This window comes from Pezoporus occidentalis, unplaced genomic scaffold (assembly GCF_034315485.1).
Source record: "Pezoporus occidentalis ecotype Australia unplaced genomic scaffold, CSIRO_AGI_Poc_V1 ctg77, whole genome shotgun sequence".
Taxonomy (NCBI): domain Eukaryota; kingdom Metazoa; phylum Chordata; class Aves; order Psittaciformes; family Psittacidae; genus Pezoporus; species Pezoporus occidentalis.
The window spans coordinates 2,186,714-2,206,717 of record NW_026916126.1 but is presented as its reverse complement, the minus strand read 5'-3'; the positions used below and the strand labels follow the sequence as shown (position 1 = coordinate 2,206,717).

At 43.1% G+C, this 20,004-nt stretch overlaps 1 protein-coding gene across 1 annotated transcript in view; it reads right to left on the bottom strand.

The window, feature by feature from the left end:
* Nucleotides 1-20,004, bottom strand: part of UMODL1 (uromodulin like 1) — a 46,862-nt gene that overhangs the window by 8,486 nt on the left and 18,372 nt on the right. The window contains exons 10-21 of the mRNA XM_062602551.1: nucleotides 17,508-17,645; nucleotides 16,268-16,972; nucleotides 13,737-13,849; nucleotides 9,433-9,472; nucleotides 8,299-8,549; nucleotides 7,250-7,463; nucleotides 5,559-5,722; nucleotides 4,805-4,809; nucleotides 3,827-4,322; nucleotides 3,002-3,144; nucleotides 1,631-1,867; nucleotides 634-793 (exon numbers count right to left, since the gene is read on the bottom strand). Coding sequence (XP_062458535.1) covers nucleotides 634-793; nucleotides 1,631-1,867; nucleotides 3,002-3,144; nucleotides 3,827-4,322; nucleotides 4,805-4,809; nucleotides 5,559-5,722; nucleotides 7,250-7,463; nucleotides 8,299-8,549; nucleotides 9,433-9,472; nucleotides 13,737-13,849; nucleotides 16,268-16,972; nucleotides 17,508-17,645 — 2,666 coding nt within the window. The remainder of the gene's footprint in view (nucleotides 1-633; nucleotides 794-1,630; nucleotides 1,868-3,001; nucleotides 3,145-3,826; nucleotides 4,323-4,804; nucleotides 4,810-5,558; nucleotides 5,723-7,249; nucleotides 7,464-8,298; nucleotides 8,550-9,432; nucleotides 9,473-13,736; nucleotides 13,850-16,267; nucleotides 16,973-17,507; nucleotides 17,646-20,004) is intronic.

Here is a 20,004-nt window from a genome sequence, read left to right as displayed (position 1 = left end):
TTTGGAGCATAGATATTTAGAAACAAGTTGTCATCAGAACACTGCTTGGTTTATTGCTTCAAAAAGCAATAGGCCTTTAAAAAGCCACAATAAACTATTGGAGTCACAGCCCTAGAAACTTAATGCCACCATGTTTCCTTTCCTGGCACCTAAACTCTCACCTGGAGAAGCAAACCCCTAAGGAAAAGAAAAAAAGGACAGAAAAAACATCCCAAATAAATGTACTCAGACTTGCCTGCTGACACTGCTAATATGGGTGCTTGTTTTATTGTGACATGTCTGTCTGAGCTGAGACATTTCTGAATAGCCTATCTCATTACAACTCCTCTTCACTGCCTTCTAGCCACCCATGTGCAGAGGTAAAATGTTCAGTTCTCAGGTCCCCCCAACTTCAGTTTGCCCATTTCTGTGCAAGCTCCATGCTTTTAACTACAAGGATGAGGAAGAGGCAGAAAGGCGGACACTTCCATATGGTTGTAGTTCTTTCCCACCCGTATCTACTCTCAGCAGAAAATGAAGGAAAACTTCAAGAGCTATTTTAAACCGTGTTTGAAAACATTACACCTTCAATTCCATAGCAGGACTGCATATGGCATGTTAGAGAAAAATAGCATATTGGAGCAAAACACTTACTGTCCTGCAGGTGCTTCCTGGTCTCTCCATACAAATACGAATTTTGCAGTGTAAGTAAACCACAGAATTGTTGACAAAGGAAAAGATTTTCATCTTAAACTGTGCTTTGCTTGAATTCCCATTCTCTAGCAGTGTGGTGTATGTATTTGGGATGGGACAGCTGAAAAGGAAGAGAAAAACATACATAGCAGCTAGGGCTATAGAAAGCATGTTCTGGTTATAGCACATAACTTAGGTTGCAAGGCTCCTTTACAAAGTCACAGCCAGGCCCTCTGTGAAGCAGCTCTCCAGCAGTGTAGGGGCTATTTGCAGCTTTATTCTGACAGTAACCAAACAGAACAGAAGATTTGAGAAATGGTTGGAGAGTTGGAAAAGAAGAGAAAGAGTGACAGAAGGATTTAAACCTGGCTTCACCAAACAAAAACTGAAGGAACATAAAAAAAAAGAATAGCTTCTGTTACTGTGCAAAAGGACTATCCTGGATTTTAAAGTGGCAGGTGAGCACAGGGAATATGACATTGGAGTGAGATCAGGGATTCAGACAGGATAAACCTCCCCTTTTACCAGAGGCTGCGTTAATATTATGTGTGAGTCACAACACATAGGAATCAACTAACCTATGTCTTGATTACCAAGAGGCACCTAAGTCCTTGGTAAGATGAACCACAGATGAAGTACACACTTTTCAAATGCTCTTTCACTACCATAGGAAAGTAGTGGCCAAAGCCACCTATTTGTTCAGGTCAGAAGTACAGCTCCTTTAGAAAACTATGGGGAAGACAAACTCAAAGAACCATCATATTTCCCTTTGAAAACATTTTCCTTTCATACCTACCTTTCTTGTTCAAAGAAGGTATGACCAGTCCAAATGGTAAGGGACTGTGTACAAGAATGATGAAAACACACATAAAAGGCATTTAAAACATAACACATTACTACTCAGCACCATTGGAAGATCTAAGGTATGACATGTTATTTGTGAGTGGCATTGCTGTACCTGTTGCTGATAAAAACAAATGAGAGGGGATCCACTGAATTATTAGTTGGAGTTGCCCAGCAATCAGTTAGGACCACCTTGAGCTTGCTGTCTGCTCTCTGGATTCCCACTTCAATCAGCACATCATCACTGGCAGAGATGCTGAAATTTTTTGGTATTGGGGAGTTTCCAATAAACAACTGCATTTCTGTTCTGAAGTGTCCAGATCCATGCAGATCCTCAAAGATGGTGTAAAGTCTGAAACACCAATAAACCTCCTTTAAAGACCACAGATTTGACTGCTTGTTTCTATAAGTCATAAATCAGTGCCCATTTCTCCACTCCTTCCCCATTTAAGTAGTAAGGAGTGATCTGCAGTCCAGGATGTTAGGACACTGTTCAATAGGAAAGGATGAAAACGCACCAAGTTTTTAATTGGAAATGCAGGGAGTATGGGAACACAAGCGTGAAAACCCAAAGGGTGGAATGTCTTGGCAACACAAATAAAGCAGAGAGAGATAGGTAAGTGAGGCAAAAGGGAAACAAGACTATGAACTCTCTTCAAGTTCAAAACAAGGAGAGAAAAAGCTTAGTGCAGAAGAGAAAAAAAACAGAAGGGGCAAATCTGAACAGTAAGGGAGGGACATGAGAGAACGATAAAGCTCAGAGAGAAGGGCCCTCGCAAAGACTTTGTGGGGGGCTAGAAAGGAAAATACAGTATTTGGACAGGGTTATAAAGCAGAAGGTGGATTTGGTAATGACAGCATAAGCATGGTGCTAGGCGAGAGGAGGTGCACTTGCATGAAGTGAGACCATTCATCACCAGAGCAAAGCTTGTGCTGCCACCTCTTCTGTGAGAATGTGCTTGACTTTCTGTGAACAGTGCATTTGATTCCGTCTTACCTGAAGATGGGGCCTTCCATAAAAAAGTACTTGCATTACAAGCTGATCAAATATGTATTTGTAGGAGTTAAAAATTGTAATCCTCAGAACCCACATAGCAGTCTGCATGCCTACATTGGTTGAAAAATCACTGTTCTGTTCTAAAAGCAGGAACACACTGTTAGTGCTACACGTGATTGCCCAGGAACGCAAAGAGAGGTTGGGAATTCTGACTCCTGAACCTGCACCAGTAGCTCCCAAAGGCATATTTTTATCTGTGGTTTAGCCAGACAACAGCCAAGCTTTTTGGCAGTTGGATTTATTGACACATTACAAGGAGTAAGAGAGAAGCAGATAGAAGGGATCGCCTGAGCACAGGACTCACAGGATGGCCAACTACTTAGCATAGCAAGCAGTCACTGGATACAGCTAAGGTCCCTGGAGATTTTTCCATTGTAGTAGCTCTTAGCCACACAGCAGCATTTCAAAGCAGGCCAAGTTGTTACTTACCCTTCTGCAGTGTATCCAGAGGAAGTCAAGAGATCATTTTGAAACACACAGAGAATGGGGCTAGCAACTTTTAAGTGGTGGATTACTCCCTGAGCAGAACCATCATTCCGAAGGATGGTTTTCACTACTGTATTAGTCATGTTCTGCAATGCAGAAAGAAGAAAGCGCAACCTGTGAACATCAGTGTTTCCAGGGATATAGCAGAGCTACACGCTTACCAGCTTCAGGTGCTTAGGCACTATCCATTCTCCTAGCTGCAAAAATTAAACAGATTAAACCTCTGTATTTTAGTTGCTGTACAGTGAGACAATGAAAATCCACCGACCTTACTCCTCTTTCTCAGTCTGCAATGATTATTGCTCCACGAGGGACTTTCTCTACTTTGGTGTGGCCTGAGCACAGCCTTTCATTTGGGATCCAAAGAAATAACCATCACTTTTTGTCCCCACTACTGGTGGCAATTGGAGCATTCATGTACATGCAATAGTGAAATTAACTTTTAAGAAAAGAGAAGCTTCCGACAGCTACAAAGGGAACCCTGAAAGGCATGGGAAGTTACTCTCAGTTTGGAGATGCCCTTGAGTTTTGCTGCCTGGTCTCTTTCTTACCCCTTCTTTTACTTGCTTCCCCCCAGTCCCAAAGAGGTAATTTTCCATCATGGGAAAAAGGTTTCTTTCTCCAAAGAAATTTCTTAGTCCAACATTTCAGCAGTCAATAGACTGTAGCACCCAGCTAAAGATCTGCCATTGCCCCTCCCATACCTTCCCTCCCACTGACAAAAAAAACTCTGGGGCTTCTCCACATTCACCAGCTCAGGGGACTTACAGTCTCAACTTCAGTGCCACAGTCACGCCAGCCTGCCTGCAGCACAATGTGAGTGCCATTGCTGAGGCTCACGTTGCAGCGAGGCTCCCCCAGGTACAGGGAGGTTTCAGGAATAGACTCCTGCTGTAAAAATCTCTTCTGGATGGCAAGGACAATCTTCTCGATTCCACAAAACACTTCCACTGCATCTTTAATGGAAACCTCCTGGGCAGGTTTAACGAGGGAAACAGGAGATGCTTGAGGAGAAACACCAGGAGTTGACACAGGATCCATGGTGAGAAGAGGCAGCACCACACTGGAGAATGTGGTGTCCTCCAGACCTTTGTGCTCAGTAGTAAGGTCCACTGAAGTAGAGGAAGGAGCATGAGTTGAAGTTTGCAAAGATGTCGCAGGTAAAACTGTGCTGCGTACAGGTTTCTCATCCATCGCTGTTGCCTTCAGGCTGATAGGAAATGCTGAAGAATGCCAAAAATAAAGGTTCTGTTGTAATTTACAGCTTCAGATTGATTTCATAAGGTAAAAGCAAACTCTTAGGAGGAAACTCAATTACTGCCAGAAAACTAGCTTCTTTTGGTTTTTTAACCCTCTCAACTTACTGCCAAAGCTGTGACTTTTGTTTTAAGAGAGTGCCCAAGAGATACATAAAGTGTCTGTGAGTAAAGCTAAAGTGCTTTATTTGCTGAGAGCTGCGGTAATTAGCACGTTCAGGTAAAACACGTATACACAGCTTTTGGAAGATCAGTGCTTGAAGAGATCCCCAACTGTAAGCTGTTCAGGAAATGTTCATATGTTTTTGCCTAGTACTGTAGGAGACTGCACACTTCTGGATGTGGGGCACAAAAGGGAGCAGTTTGTTAAAACACCTGGCCCCTTTTGTGATCAGTTGCTGTCCAAAGATATGACCCTGAGAGCTTTGGAAAACCCATTTTGGGGGAAATGCAGGACAAACTTTCTGCAGCAGGCCCACACTGCACATACGTGTCCTGAGAGACACAGTGGAAAGCTGAAAAAACATGTCAGCAGCAATCTTTCATGGCTTCAGGAAAAAAGCAAGCAGAGTAAATGGGAAGCACAGATTGAGATCAATGAGTATGTCAAACATCTGACGTTCAGCACAGGCCCTGAGGTTACCCTGTGGCTCTTTGGTGGTAGAAATAACCTAAGTATTCATCCACTGCTGACTTAGAAAGCACCGAGATAATAAACTCAATTTGCAGTGAAACATAAAGGATGTGTCTCATGGCACAAAATTTTCTCTTAAATAATTTTGATGGGCTATACATACAAATATCACCTATTTCCCAAGCAACATATAAAATCTGTACATCTATAGATACCCTTCTGCAACTCCCCCACTTTTGGAAACACCCCAAATTGAAAAGGTGCTGGTTTGAGTGTATGAGAAAGAAAAATAAGTACGAGCTCTGCTGTCCCCTCTGCTCCTGCTAATGGAAATAACTAGCAATTTTGACAATCATATCTAATTTTAATAGTAAATTTGAGAAAACAGAACTGTTAAAAGAACCTTACAAAGGCAACATTAAATATGAATATAGTAAACTCTCATGACAGGGTATTTCACTGAGAAATACTTAGAAGTCCCCTGCAAGACTTTTCCTGTTAGGATCCATCTGAAAACAGCAAACCAAATTAATCCCTGGCAAAATTTCAAGACCTGTGGCAAGTATGACCATGACCCAGGAAGGACCAGATTGCTCAGGGTTCAGTTAGCCATTAGATAATTAGATAGTTTTTTGCCTTCACAGATTCTTCCAGGCTTTTCTGGGTGCACATCAGCAAATCCTTCATTGCAGCTGCACTGGTAGAACCCAAGTGTGTTATGGCACGAGGCATCTGGGGAGCAGTCATCTTCTTCACTCTCGCACTCATCATAATCTGTTGGGTGTATTTAAGCAAAAGGCAAAGGTGAAGAGTGTATAAATGAAAATGTGATGGCTCTGAAACTGAAACCAAGTCCTATCATGATATCATGGCGGGATTACACTTGTGATACTCTGCTGTACTTGTCAGGCAGCTGCTGGGTTTAGAAAAGGTGGGATACTAGAAGCACAGCCTAAAAGACTAATTTCAGGGCACCGAAAAAACCCTCCAGGGGCTGCGCTACCAGTGGTGCCCATCAGATACTCACTGAAATGCAGGTACCCTGTTGCAGAGCTCCTATCCTCCTAAACTGATCAACAGCCCAAGGGAGTGCTTCTAAACCCAAGGGCTTCCTCAGCTGCCTTCCCCATTTCAAACTCTGGAGGAGATGGAAAGTAAATGATCAGCATGAGTGAAGGAAGAGGGTTGTGTGACTGGTCCAAGTTGCAGTCTAGTTGCTTTCTTAATTTTTATCTGGCTAAAATTTTCGCTTTTGAAAGGAAGAAAATGTATTTTACCTCCGTTTCTCTTAAAATTTTTATAGGCACAACTTAATTGTAACTGTGCAAATAAAGACACACCACCATAGGTGGGACTCGAAGAGCCTGCTGTGTGAGGACCTGTCCCTGAAAAAAAACATTTCTTTCAGCAAAGGTTTGAGGGGTACAGGCCCTCTACAAAGCACTGCCACAAGATAGTCGTGATCTTCATAATTCACAGGACGTGCAACTTTCCAGATTCACAGCTGTGAGGGTAACAGGCAAAGAGAATGTACAGGGCAGACCATGTACATGTTTCTGAAGTCATTGTGTGTGAAATTCTAGTCAGTACCTTACAACAACACCCTTTGGACAAATGTATATAGACACAGAATTTGATATGCTTTTTTAGAGATGACACACCGACTCGTGAAACGGGATTCAACAGCAGTTAGTCAGGAGAACAAAGTTTCTGGTTACTGACATAAAGGAAAAGAAGCTGGACAATCAGCCATTATGCTGGTTTTGGTAAAGTGTGGACTTTCACCTGAAGTCCTGACCCACCCATGAGTGAGGAAAACACATACCCTCACTGCAGAAGAATTCACGTTTGTGTATTTGTTTCTTGGGGTTTTATCTCACACAAAATTACTAATGCAAAGCAGAGAGTAATGTGTTTCTTAATTATTTTAAACAGAGATAGTTATGTCTGTGTTTCTTATGTCTGTGTTACCTATTTCTTCTGGTAGTTTATAAACCCCTCACTCTGTCACCACTGTTTCTAACGTCTCCATATCCTCTTCTGTATAAAATTAATGCTAGCTATAGACAAAAAAGAGCAGTTGGCTTTGTCCTTTTGGATCAGAAGTAACTAAATTCTCATTTCATCTTTTGACATTCTCTGGAAAAAAGCTTATTGGATGGATAAGCAGGAGAAATATAAGGAGAGAGAATGGCTTTTCATCCATTTTACAGATACTTTCACCTCAAAAATACAGATTAATAACAGGCTTTAGCATGTTTCTAGCTCTGAAGTACTATTTGGATACAAGCTGCCCCTTACCGTTTATGGAGAGGCTGCTCTTGTCAACTGTGAAATAGGAGTTGTGTTCAAAGGCATCATGAAAAGTGGTGATGATGTAGTAGATATCCACATCTTCTGCAATCAGTAAATTGAAACTTACCACTGTGCTCCCATTAGTAATACCCGTTATCAACACTTTAATCAGACCAGCATCCATCTGCTGAAGAACTTCAGGGGGCAGAGATTTATGTACCTGCAAGAAAAGAAAATGCGGGTGGAGATGGACAGATAGAAGCAATTACATTTTAGGCTTTGTACAGAGCCTAGGAGAGAGCACTATGCATCACAGTTTTGCTTCGTACTCTAGAGGGAAGCAGACCTTTTGTTTTATAATGTTTCCACTCCACAGCAGCTGAAGGGTATGGTATATATTTAACTATGAATATGAAATAAGCTAAGTGATTAAGATACCTTGTCTGTAATTTGGCACAGTTCCTTGTCTCTGGTAACAGAAAGGGAGAGAGGAGACTGCAGGGAAGCTCCCATGTTCTGCCTCTCAAAATACCTTCAGGGAGAGAGGGCAACCCAATACAAGGAGTTGCTGCTGATGCAAGGGGAGATACCTCCTGAGGCTCCACACTGTTTATGTGTCTCAGAGGGTTCCTTCAGCTCAGGTATGTTACAGCTTAGAGCAGACCAACCTCAAGCCTTTCTTCACAGGTGATTTCTCACCAGAGCCAAGTCTTCAACCTGATTTCAGAAATATTTCATTAAGGTCTTCCCTAAGGAGTATCACATCACTTCTGCAAATTCTGTCTGTTGTCAGGGCACACAGCCCTGACTCACTGTCCTCCCTGAGAGCCCAAGAACCAGGCTAGGAAATGGCTCTGCACTATCCTGAATAGCAACAGTCACCCTCAAAGTATTGCAGCACCAAATCACAGCTGAACTTAGGTCAATCTAGAGAAATTGATAAAATAAACATTCACAGTCAGTACACAGTAACCTTGGACATCACTACTTAGCTAAGAAAGAAAATGCCACCCTTTTCAAATCACACTTAGTCTTAGTCATGATAGCTCCCTTACCACAGGGGAAAACAGGATAGTCCCTGCTTTCTGCGGGATGGGAAAACACAGCCCATCGTGAGACTTTGCATTAGTTGGGTTGCTCAGCCTCTCCACCACCCAGCTCAGATGGAGGCACCAACCCACCTTGAAGAGATAAAAAGACTGGAGCCGTGTGTTCAACCTCTTCCCTTTCCGCCCTCCAAGGCTGCGTACCTTTGGAGGGCAGCCACCCGTGGGAAGAGCTGTTCCTTGTCCCACAGCAGAGCAGTCTATAGGATAGGGCACCTGGACTTATGCAGGAGCCCTGGGGGGATGTACAACAGCATTTGCTTTTCCAGCACCATTCCTTTCATCTCCAGGCCCAGCACCAGCCACAGGAGGAGCAGACACAGGTCAGATGGCAACACCTCATAAGATCAACCCCAGACAAAACACAAGGCTAACATTAATTCAGCTTTAGAGGACATGGATTTTCAATAACGAGTTTCTTTTGCATGGCTCTGCAAATGCCTTTGGCAACTAAACCCACACATAGAGAATTTACATACATCTGTGGTACAAAAGGATATGGCATATATTATGTGGTAATGAATGCACCCTGCCAAGACATGCTGAGTCATTAAGGTTTAAAATCTGCCAGAAAATAAAATACTTTAAATAGTTTGTATTAGAAATATCAAACATTCACAACAGAAAAAGCCAATTTTTCGTTTACCTGTAGAGTGTGGTTACCTGTGAGATTCTTAGCATCTGTATCTAGCACCAACTCAGCAATGCAGGGATATGTATGTAAGTTTTCATCTTTCATAGCTTTTGTTTGAACTTCTGGACATTAAATACACAGATCTGTGACATCTTCTTAGCCCATCCCTGGATTCACCTGTACTCCCTTCTCATCTGTCCTGAAGATTTTATTTTATTGGTGCTTCTTTTTACTTAAGGCTTGGGAGATTGGGTTTGTTGTTTGTTTGGGGTTTTTTTTTGTCCTTTTTGTTTGTTTGGTTGGTTGGTTTCTGTCCTTATTCACATTATTTCTCACAAAGCAAGGTCTCAGGGCATGAAGTGTCAGTGGACAGTGACGGTATTTGCATTTAGCCACTAGGTGGCACTACAAACCCCTTTATCCGGCAGGCTACATGGTTTCACAGGTACCACACCCTCGGTTATTAAAATAATGGTCGATGAAGTGGGGCTAGAAAAAAAGGAAACTTCCTAGAAGGAAATATTCGATGTATAACACCCTTGAGTATAAGGTTTTCTTACTAACATTTTGGGATCCATTATTTATTCTCCAACTGCTGTAGCACACAAAAGAAACACAAGTAATGCCAGAGCAGGAGAAATCATTATGCCAGAAGTGCAACAAGAAAGGGAGAGAACATGGACAAAATTAACACCAGCGCTAATGGAAGGGAATGTCCATTACCCCTGTCTTTTCCATGCGACTCCTTATAAAAGGGGAGTCTCCATCTTCTTTGTAGTCACCCTTTCAGTACTGGAACATGGTGATGAGGTCTCCCCTGAGCCTTCTTTTCTCAAGGGTCAGCAGACCCACTTCTCTCAGCCTTTCCTCATGCGACAGGTTTCCCAGACCTCTGATCATCTTTGTGGCCCTTCTCTGGACCCTCTCCAGCCTGTCCACATCTTTTTTTTACAGCAGGGACTGAAACTGAACACAGAACTCCAGGTGTGACCTGACAAGTTCTGAGTAGAATGGAATAATGGCATCTTTATCTCTACTGATGATGCCCTTGTTGATTTGACCCAGCCTCCTGTTGGCTTTTTTTTTTGCTGCAGCTGCACACCGTTCACTCACATTGAGCTTCCTGTTCACCAGGACCCCCAGGTCCTAGAGATGCTCCCCATCTGGGTAGATCCCAGCCTGTGCTGCAGTCTTATATTATGTTTTTACAGGTGCAAGACCTTACATTTGTCTTTGTTGCACTTCATAAGGTTCTTGATAGCCCACTTCCGGCCTATCCAGGTCATCCAACAGGGTGGCTCTCTCTTCCAAAGTGTCCACTTCCCCATTCAGTTTGGTATAATCTGCAGACTTGGTCAGGGTACACCTGATCCCATCTTCCAGATCACTTACGAAGATACTAAACAGTGCTGAGCCCAATAATGACCCCTAGGGGACCCCACTAGTGACAGGTTGCCAGTTTGAAAAGGAACTATTCACCACCACCCTCTGCGTGCAGCCTGTCAGCCATTTCCCCACCCACCATATAGACAGTAACATGTCAGTTTCTTTAGGAGGAGGGTGTGGGAAACGGCATCAAAAGCCTTGAAGAAATCCAGGCAGACAATGTCCACTGCTTGTCCCACATCAACCGCTCAGGTTACTTTTGTTGCAGAAGGTAACCGGTTTTGTCAAGCACAGTTTGCCCCTGGCAAATCCGTACTGGCTTCTCCCAGTCATCTACTTTATGTGACTTGTGATAGCCCCCAGGAGGATCCAGGCCATAACCTTCCATATCATTTATCAGTAAATCTGATGAGCCAATAATTTCCTGGATCCTCCTTTAGGCCCTTCTTGTAGACAGGGCAATGTTAGCTGTCTGCCCGGACATCCTCTGATCTCCATGACTTCTCAAAGATTATGGAGAGCAGTCTCACAATGACATCAGCCGGACACCCTTGAGTGGATATTGTCAGGGCCCATTGATTTGTAGGGGTCAAGCTCCTGTAACAGTTCACATACCAAGTCTTCCTTCACCAATAGTGGGTCTGCATTTGCATCAACCTGGGTCTTTGTTCCCAAGACCTGGGTCCCAACACTGCTGGTAAAGACAGAGGTACAGAAAGTGTTGAGAACCTCCACCTTTTCAGCATTGATGGCAACTAATTCACCTTTCCTGCTCAATAGTGAGACAGTATTTTCCTTTTGCTTCTGCTTTCTTGTAGTTTTTGACATCTCTGGCCAATTTTATTTTGATCTGAGCTTCTGCTTTTCTAACTGCATCTCTGCACACCCTGGTAATGCCCTTGTAGCACTTGATGGGTTTCCATCCACTTTTCCATCTCTGGTATGCTGCTTCTTGGGTTTGGAGCAGACTCAGAAGCTCAGAGTTAAGCCAAGAGGATCTCCTGCTTTGCTCACTTCCCTTACCTTTACAGGGGATGGGCTGTTCCTGTGCTTCCAAAGAGAGCACTCTTGAAAATCTCCCAGCACTTGCTAGCTCCTTTAGCCCCCAGAGGAGCTTTGAACAGAATCCCTCTGAACTGAGCTCTGAGCAAGCTTCTAAACTCTAAAACCTTTGTCTTAGTACTAACACTCAGCATGTTCAGCCAGATTGCAAACTCCAGACTCCAGACCATTGTGATCACTGCAGCCAAGGGTATCATTAGCTGAGATATTACGAAGCAGTTAAGACACCCACATTCAAAACAACTTTTCCACTCAGGTATTTAATGCACCTCAGTGAGCGCCTTTTCAATTCAAACCTTTTGTTCTCCTCAGTTGTTTTCCTGAGGACGAGCCCTAGCTGCCATGATATTCTCCTTGGCCGTCGCAAATGACAGGCTGAGTAAAACCCAGGACGAAGAAAATACTCTCTCACCCTTAGCTGTGTTGTTTTCCAGATGCATTGCAAGGAGGACACTAAAACAAGCCTGGATAATGACAGTGCAAGTTGTCACACCAAGTTTTTATCTCATTTTCATCTACACATTATTCAAAGGATGGTATTTCCATTTGCTGTGCTGCCAATTTAACCACATGGCACCTAAGTACTGGGGCAGCTCTATGCTAAAGAACATTATACACATCAGGTTTTATAAATGCTCTGCATTCTAGATGGTGACTCCACAGAGATAAAAAAAAAGTATCTCTGGCAAAGTCTGCTTAAGTGGAACCTGACAGTACTTTTAAAGCCCATGAAACTTTCCTCTCTTACTGTAAGGGATCAATTTCTGCTCCTTATAACTTAAAAACAAAAAATCCAGATCTTTCTGTTTTCCTAAACTTCTTTTTCTTTTTTTTTTTTTTGCATCTAGAAACACATTTGTAATAAAACACTCACAACATGTTTTGCCATATACAGTGGCCATGCAGCTATAACCTATATACAGCGGCTCAGAGGTAGACGGAATCAACACTAACACATCTCACCAGCTGATCCACAAAAGCAGTATGCTAGAAAAAGGAGTTAGTGCCTTATTATCAAAAGGGATCATTTTCTGCCTGAAGAGAACTGGGTAAAACTGACACAAAACTTACTTTAGTTCCTCTGCAATCATTTTACAGATTTCTCTAATATATTTGTAGTGGTGATTTTCTGGATGAAGTTATCTTAGTGAATGAAGAAAATAAATATATTCATTTGAATCAATTTTAATGCTATGCTATTCCAAAATAGCCTCAGGCAGGGAGTGATGCTGAATGAGAGTGAGGTCAGTGGAGAATTACTCCCTTTTCACTTTGCTAATCATGTCATTCTCATTTTGTGACTGTTTTTGTGATGTGACAGCTTGAGGCCAAAACGACTCTGTGCTCCACTAACACATCCAGAAAGGTGCAAACCAGTAATGAGCAATGGGAAACTTATTTGCTATCCAAGAAAACATCATGCACTACTAAAGAGATTGCACTTTTCCCTCCTTGCAGTTGTCTCTAACCCCAAGCTGGTCTGACCTCTGCCTGAATGCACACTGCTGTCAGTGCACCCACTGCAGGCAGCTGTATTTCAGTGACAGGTTTTAACTCCTCACACAGTGAGAGTCTGTGGAGGCCTCTGTGGGGTTTGAGAATTCATATGATCGTCAGTGATGGAGCTGTCAGCACAGTTATCAAAGACCTCCAAAAACACAGGCAGGGGAGATAAGGAACGCAATAAAGGAGCCCAGCATAAACTGCAGTTCTCCAAGCACAGGTGTGTTTGAGTAAACACCAGCAGGAACAAATTTCTGATAAATTCCCTAAGAAATTAAGAGAGCGATACTGTCAAAGGCAATGCTTGGGAATTATAAGAGCATTATAGGCACAGCTGATATCACAAAGTGCTTTGATAGCCTGCTATCTAATTAGAAGCAAGGGCAGAGGTGACTTATCAAGAAACCACTCCCTTTCCAACTACAGGGCTACAAAATCAAGGATGATTACAAGAAATGCCAGCTCTAAGGTAGGATGGCAAAACAATCATACAGTTCATTAATATAGTGCTGTGCAGGGCAAGGATATCAGAGCACTTTACAAGCATTCATTAACTTTTCACCACACCCCTGGAGGAAATCAATAAGCCAGTATAACCAGGTTTGAGAAGCAGAGGAAATGGAGTCACAAGAGAATCCCCAAATCCTGATCTCACTCTTAAACACAGCTGCATGCTCATTCTGCAGTCTCAGACAGGGGAACTCAGACCTTACAGATGTGGTATATAGGCTTCATGGGAAAAATATGGTACATGTGGTTTCACTGAGATGGGTAATAGGACACATCCTCCTTAGCTACTTACTTTATCAACAAAGAGGTGTGCAAAGGTTTGATACTCCTCACTGCTTGTATTGCTAAAGCCCAGAGAGTATTTCACATTTGTTATCCGTACTGTGCCACTAAGCTTCTGGACAGCTGCAAAGTAAGAAAAAGACAATTAAAATACATGTTTTATGGGCTGTAGTCCATGAACAAGTGTGTGACGGTCACTGGCATGTCCGGCAACATGCCATATGCATCAGTTCACAGTAGCAGAAGGCCAGCCTTCTGAAATGTAGCCAAAACACCGAATGCCTAAACACAGTCATTCAGCACCTTAATCTGCTCTGTCTGACCCCCAGATGACTCTCAAGAAGGGCACTGGCATCCTGGAAGTCTTATATCTGCCAGCTTTATCTTAGATCCTCTGGAGCATCTGAAACGTTGCTGTATGGCTATGTTCAAGCGCCTGAATTGTTCTCCTAGGCTCAGCTAGCCTTCCCAGCTGCCTCTCATGCAACAGGGCAACACCAGTCCCTCCTGAGGGCAAATCATTGCAGCACCAATGTCTTCCCTCCAAACTCAGAGGAAGGCTAGACTGCCGCCTGAGATTAGACGCCTACATTTTATACAGCTGTTGTAAGATAAGATGAACCCCAACAGGGTTTTGCCTGCTTAAAGCAAGCTGCCGAAGCAGGCTTCCTTTATCCCAGTATGCTTCTGATCCCAAAGGAGCCCTCGTCACCACCACCGGTCAGATCAAAGGATTTGGGCTTGCTTTTTGCTATGGCTTGTCCTGTCATGTGAACATGGGAAAAAGGAGATAAACCACATTCATTTAGGAGATAAACCATGTTCATTTAGGAGATAAACCATGTTCATTTAACTGATGCCGAGAGGGGAAAATGTTCTGAACAATTTTCAAACAACAAAAAAAACCACCCCAACAGTACTTAAAAGGCTTGACAGACCATGAAGAGCTGGCTGAGGTTAACCCTCCAGGTCAGAAATGTCGCCACAACGAGGAGCTATATATTAAACTTCAAAAAAACTTATTTTTTCACTCTGAATTTCCTGCACCAGGCTATTGAGATACCACTATGGTGGCTCTTCTTCTTGCTCCCCAGGCATAATCCCTCCACAAGCTTCTTTCCCAGCATTTGGCTGAATACTGGATTCATTTATTTCAGGGAAAGAAAAAAAGCTTTTATAAACTGAACCTGTTTGTGTAGAATTCTTCAATTTATTTTCCAGCCACAAAAAACCCACAATAACATTTTTTTCACTTTTCCCTACATTGACAGAAGGCAGCGGGGACAAAGCAAAGCAAAGGAGTAAAGGGAGCTTTTAAATTCAGATCAATATATTGTTTGGTCCAAAATTGTTTGCTTCCTCCATTTGGCCACCAAGGCTCCAAATGAGTTATTTTCCCAGCTCTGTTCCCAGGTTTCACCCATGCCAGGCAGAGCAAAGGATACAGCATGAAGAAGAGAGAAGGCAGAAGCTGAACAGGGGCATCAGCAGAGCCGCCCAGATCTGAGCAGGACTGCAGAAGTACACATGCTGCCACTGGTGACCAAGACTGGTGGCACAAAAGAGGCTGGTGAAGCAGCAGAGCTGGACTTACATGGCTGAAATAGAGGTTTTCCAGGGAGAAGGAAATGAGGGAGAAGCAGAAGTGGGGCTGGATGAGTGGAGATCCCAGGAGGAGGAGAGAGGGGAAGGGAAGAGGAAGGAGCAGAGGGGAGTGCATTTTTGGATTGGAGAGATGTGGAGGGCATAAGAAGCGGAATAAAGACAAGCAGACACAAAACTGAAATAGGTATCACTTGCTGACACACTAAAGAAAAAAGACATTTAGTCATGGGCAGGGACAGCACCACGCCCATCCCAAATAACTGTAGTTTGAAGACCAAATCTGACTCTAACCTTGAAATATGATTCAGCTCCAATCAGCAGAAAAATCCCCTGATTAGCTGCAGTACATCTGCCCAAACCCAAACAGATTAAGCCCTCCGGCCAACCTAGTTACTCTCAATTACAGCTCTCAAAAGGTTTCCACGCAACTCCTGCCCTACAGGGGATTTGCAGGGCTCTGCCTAATCCATCCTCCACTGGATGAGGAATGGGAAGACAGGTCATTGCCTTCCTGGGTCTCAAATGCTATAGTCAGCCACGCCTGCAGCACGCTGGTGCCAGAGTATGCAGGAGAAACCAAGATGTGTGGCAAAAGGACAAGCAGCATATATTTCAATGAGCCACATTCAGTGCACTGTATTATTTGCTTCATATGCTTTGAGAATAAAAACCAAACAAATAAATATTACTTTCAGAGTAAAAATTTATGAAACTGGCTACTAGATTACCAGAAAGAGGAACTATTTTGACATGCTGATTTAGGAAAAAAGTGCTGATCATGCAAGAAAATAATTCTTGCATAGAAAAACTAGTTTCAGACACCTTTATCCCAGACCACTGATTCCAACTGTGCATCTTTCCTGACTCCAGGTGAGGCTTTGCTTCTCGTGCAGCCAAATCATTATGCGTGTAAGCCCCTGACAGACTCATACTCACTGCGGTTCATGGCTAGGACTGGTGTCAGGCTGGGAGCTGGAGAGGTGCCTGGCAAAGCTGGTGACCCCAGGGCTTCAGGATGTTTTTCTGACCAAGAGGTGTTCTCTCTTCCCATCTCTGCATATGCTTTTATAGTGGTGTTGGCAGTGGGAACACTGGCATCCCCTATGGCCAGCAGAGCTGCACTGGGGCCATCTTCAGAGTTGGCTTGAGGCTCATCAAAAGCTGTGTGACTTCTGGTGGTAGCTGTTCGATTTGGAAACACCAGCAATGACGAACTGAATTGCCCTTGCCCGACTGTGCCCATGGGTGCATTTGTGAGAGCAGCCACCTGCTGCAATGCACCAGGGGAAGTCTCTGCCATGGAGCTTTGCTGTGATGGACTTATGGCCAATTCCGTGCTGGCTGTGGCCCCCGTGGCCGTGGAGCTGTTGTCCCTGCTGAGGTGCATCTGTGATGCCAGGCCTTTTTTCCAAGGGGTTGGAGGAGCACTGGTGGGAGAATGACCATGGGGTGCTTGCTCGTCACCTGGGGACAGTGCAGCAGGGAGGTGTACTGCAGTGCTGGTCTCAGAGCCTGTAGCAGCCACCATCTCTGTGGTGGCAGGGGAAGCAGGGTCTGCAGAGCTTACTTCTTCAGGAGCAAACTCTGTGCTGTTTGCTATTTCAGGAGCCACTGTTTCAGTGAGAGGGTCCACAATCTCACCTGAAACACAACAAACACATTGAAATGGGACCTCAGACAAGATGAGGGCACAACAGGGTCTGGCCTGAAAATGAGGCTGAGAGCACTCAGCCATGCATAATAGAGTTACAGAAATGGATATTTCTTGGATATTTTGTTAACACATTATGGTATATGTGTTTGTTATGGTGTTGAACCTGGTTTGTGCCTACACAAAGAAGTAGATTTGATTCCTGGGTCTTTTCTTTTGATTGGCAGGCCATGGATTGTTACAGTGGGAAGAAATTAGCCACAGACATAGCAGAAGAGGAAAAGGTATGCCTTATGTTCCTCAGCAGTCAATTAGTAAGCTAAGCAAAGGAGGATCTCAGAAAGATTTCACCTGAAGATGCATATAACGTTCAGAGACAGACCATATATAGGCCTTCAGCCAGAGACTGCAAAGGTGCATCTATATACACATTGTGAGCTATATAAATAGTTGTAATAAAAGCAGAGGTAAAACAATTCCAACCATTCATGCCAAAAGGAAACTACATGCCGGTCTTTTGCTCACCCTCACAGTTTCTTCCAGGTCGGGATGGGTTGGTATCCATGGTTGTCTTGCATCTGCACGTGTATGAGCCCATCAGGTTGATACACTCAGCAAACACAGAGCAGTCATTCTCCACACGAGAAGTACATTCATCCCAGTCTGTAAGGCCAAAACCAGAACACTGGTCAGATATAGCCTCCCTTCTGGCTGCATTAAGCTAGAGATAATCCTGAAGTAGTCCTTTCTTCAGTTTTTGAATTTGTGAATGTGTTTTTCCCTTCTCATCACTTATGTGACAGCCAAGCTCTGAGTGATGCACAATACTGTCTGTGTTGTTACTCTCTTACCTAGAAATCAACTTTTGTCTTTGTACTCTGAAAAATATTTTCTCCAAGTAAAAACTTTGAAAATATTTTTTGAAAGTAAACACTTATTTGAAGTGAAAAAAAAATATTGTAAGTTTGTACTATAGCTATAGCAAAAGCATAGATTGTACCAAGTTCTGCATTTAGTACCTCCAGATACATCAGGCAATGAATAGAACTGCTACCAGCAGATAGAATATTAAGTAATCCAAATAATCTTCTGCCTCAAATAAAAGGTAAATACAAGTAACTCCCACAAGAAGCACTCTTCAGTTCATAACAGAGGAAGTGTTAAGGGCAAAACTCTTTTTATAAAAGCTTTCTTGTCACAGATAATACTGTAAAACTGTGACCTCCTTCTGGTAGTCTTAGGAAAGAGATCCTAGTTCATCAATGCATGAATGTGCTCTAAGGGTGTCCCTTATGTCTAACTTCAGCTACTCTGCATCAGTTAGACATGCTTCTTTTCATATAGAAATATTTTATTGCTCAGTCTCTTTACTCTTTAGGGATTTAGATGAGCAGCCTTATGTCACCATTCGCACCCAGCAAACATGCAAAGGCCGGGCAAATACTTTGGAAATGGATTATCTCAGTGAATCCCATGTGAGCCCTCCCTGTGTGCACTCCCTTGTGCATACACCTTGAGAGCCTCGGGGCTGTAAGTGAGGGAAAGCAGAAAACTAGACTGAAAATTGTGTCTTTGGACAAATGATTCTGATCATAGGCCAGAAAATTGTTTTGAACAATGCGTTATTGCAAGTGCTTGTTCTGCAAACATGTGGAGATTAATGAACGATTATTTCTCTGAAACAAAGAAAAGTCCCAGTCTAGAAACAGAAAGCACAGAGTAGGTGTGTACATGACCATACAAATGTTCATCTTTCTGCTTTGCTGACAGCCTTCCCCTTTTACTTCCCTCAGCTAATATTTCCATTCTTTCTCTTTTCTTCTTCATTAGATAATTGTTGCATCCAAGATTGTTTCCATTAGACAATTTCTTGTGCCTGTGGCCAGCATCTGCCGATTATGTTACAGCCTAAGCCACTTGGAGGGAATACAGAAGTACCCAGGATTGACTAAAGCATCAGCAATGAAAGTGCTCTCATTAATGCCTTACTATGCTATGAAGTAATTGTGACCCTTCAAACACCATCAGTGAGATGCTCCTGTGCTGATTGCCAGATAATTTATGTTCACTGGCTCCACTGTCTCAGAGGGTTTCCATTCTCATCACTTAGCATTGTAACAGCTAATGGCTTCACATGGCTTAGCATGGCTTTTTAAGCAAATTTCTTAACCTCTGATGGCCACATTCAGTCATGCATCAGGCCAAAACGGTTATGTTCTCAGTGAGTACTGTCACTTGCTCTGAATACCCACTGTATCTTTAAGAGGTAAATACAATAGGTAAAAGTCTGTGAAATTCTTTGACTAATGATATTGCAGATGGTAAAGATTTGCATGAGTTCATGGAGATCCCAAGGAGGAGAAACCCACAGAAATCACTCTGGATTCAGGAAGTCGTGGAGCAGAAAACGGCTAAGAGAGTATTAGTGAGAAGCATCATCTATACTTACTGTATTGTTCTTATTTCAGTTTCTCCAGGAATTGGCTCCTGGGTGCTACTGAAGACATCACACTGTGCTAGGTGGATCTTGGGCTTGACTCAGCACACATCCCTTTTTCTTTTCCTACCATGCCTCACGCAATAGACAGACATTTTAGTATCTCTGTTCATCATGGCAGTAAACTTAATACTTTATGAGTCTTCAAAGAAAGATGTGATTGCTCTAATCCCTTCAATTATGCTATCCCTTCTGACTTCTCACTTTTGATGTGTCAAAGTTGAATTCCCTGCTCTGCCACTGTCACTAAATCAAACACATAGCCTTTTGGTGGCCAGGCTCCACCAAGGATCCAGGTGGCATTGCTCCACTGCTGTAAGAGGATCTGTGTGAGCTTACTATCAAAGGGCATGTCCCAGGGCAATCAGGAATCAGGAAGTAAAACATCCCATTATACAAATCTTTTCTTCATATACCTCACTCCTTCACTTTATTTTCTACCAAAAAAAGCCTGTTTGGTTGGAGCCAAGACATAGCCCCCTTTTTTCTCCCCCATAAGGAGGAGTTGGCTGAGCTCCTGGCTGA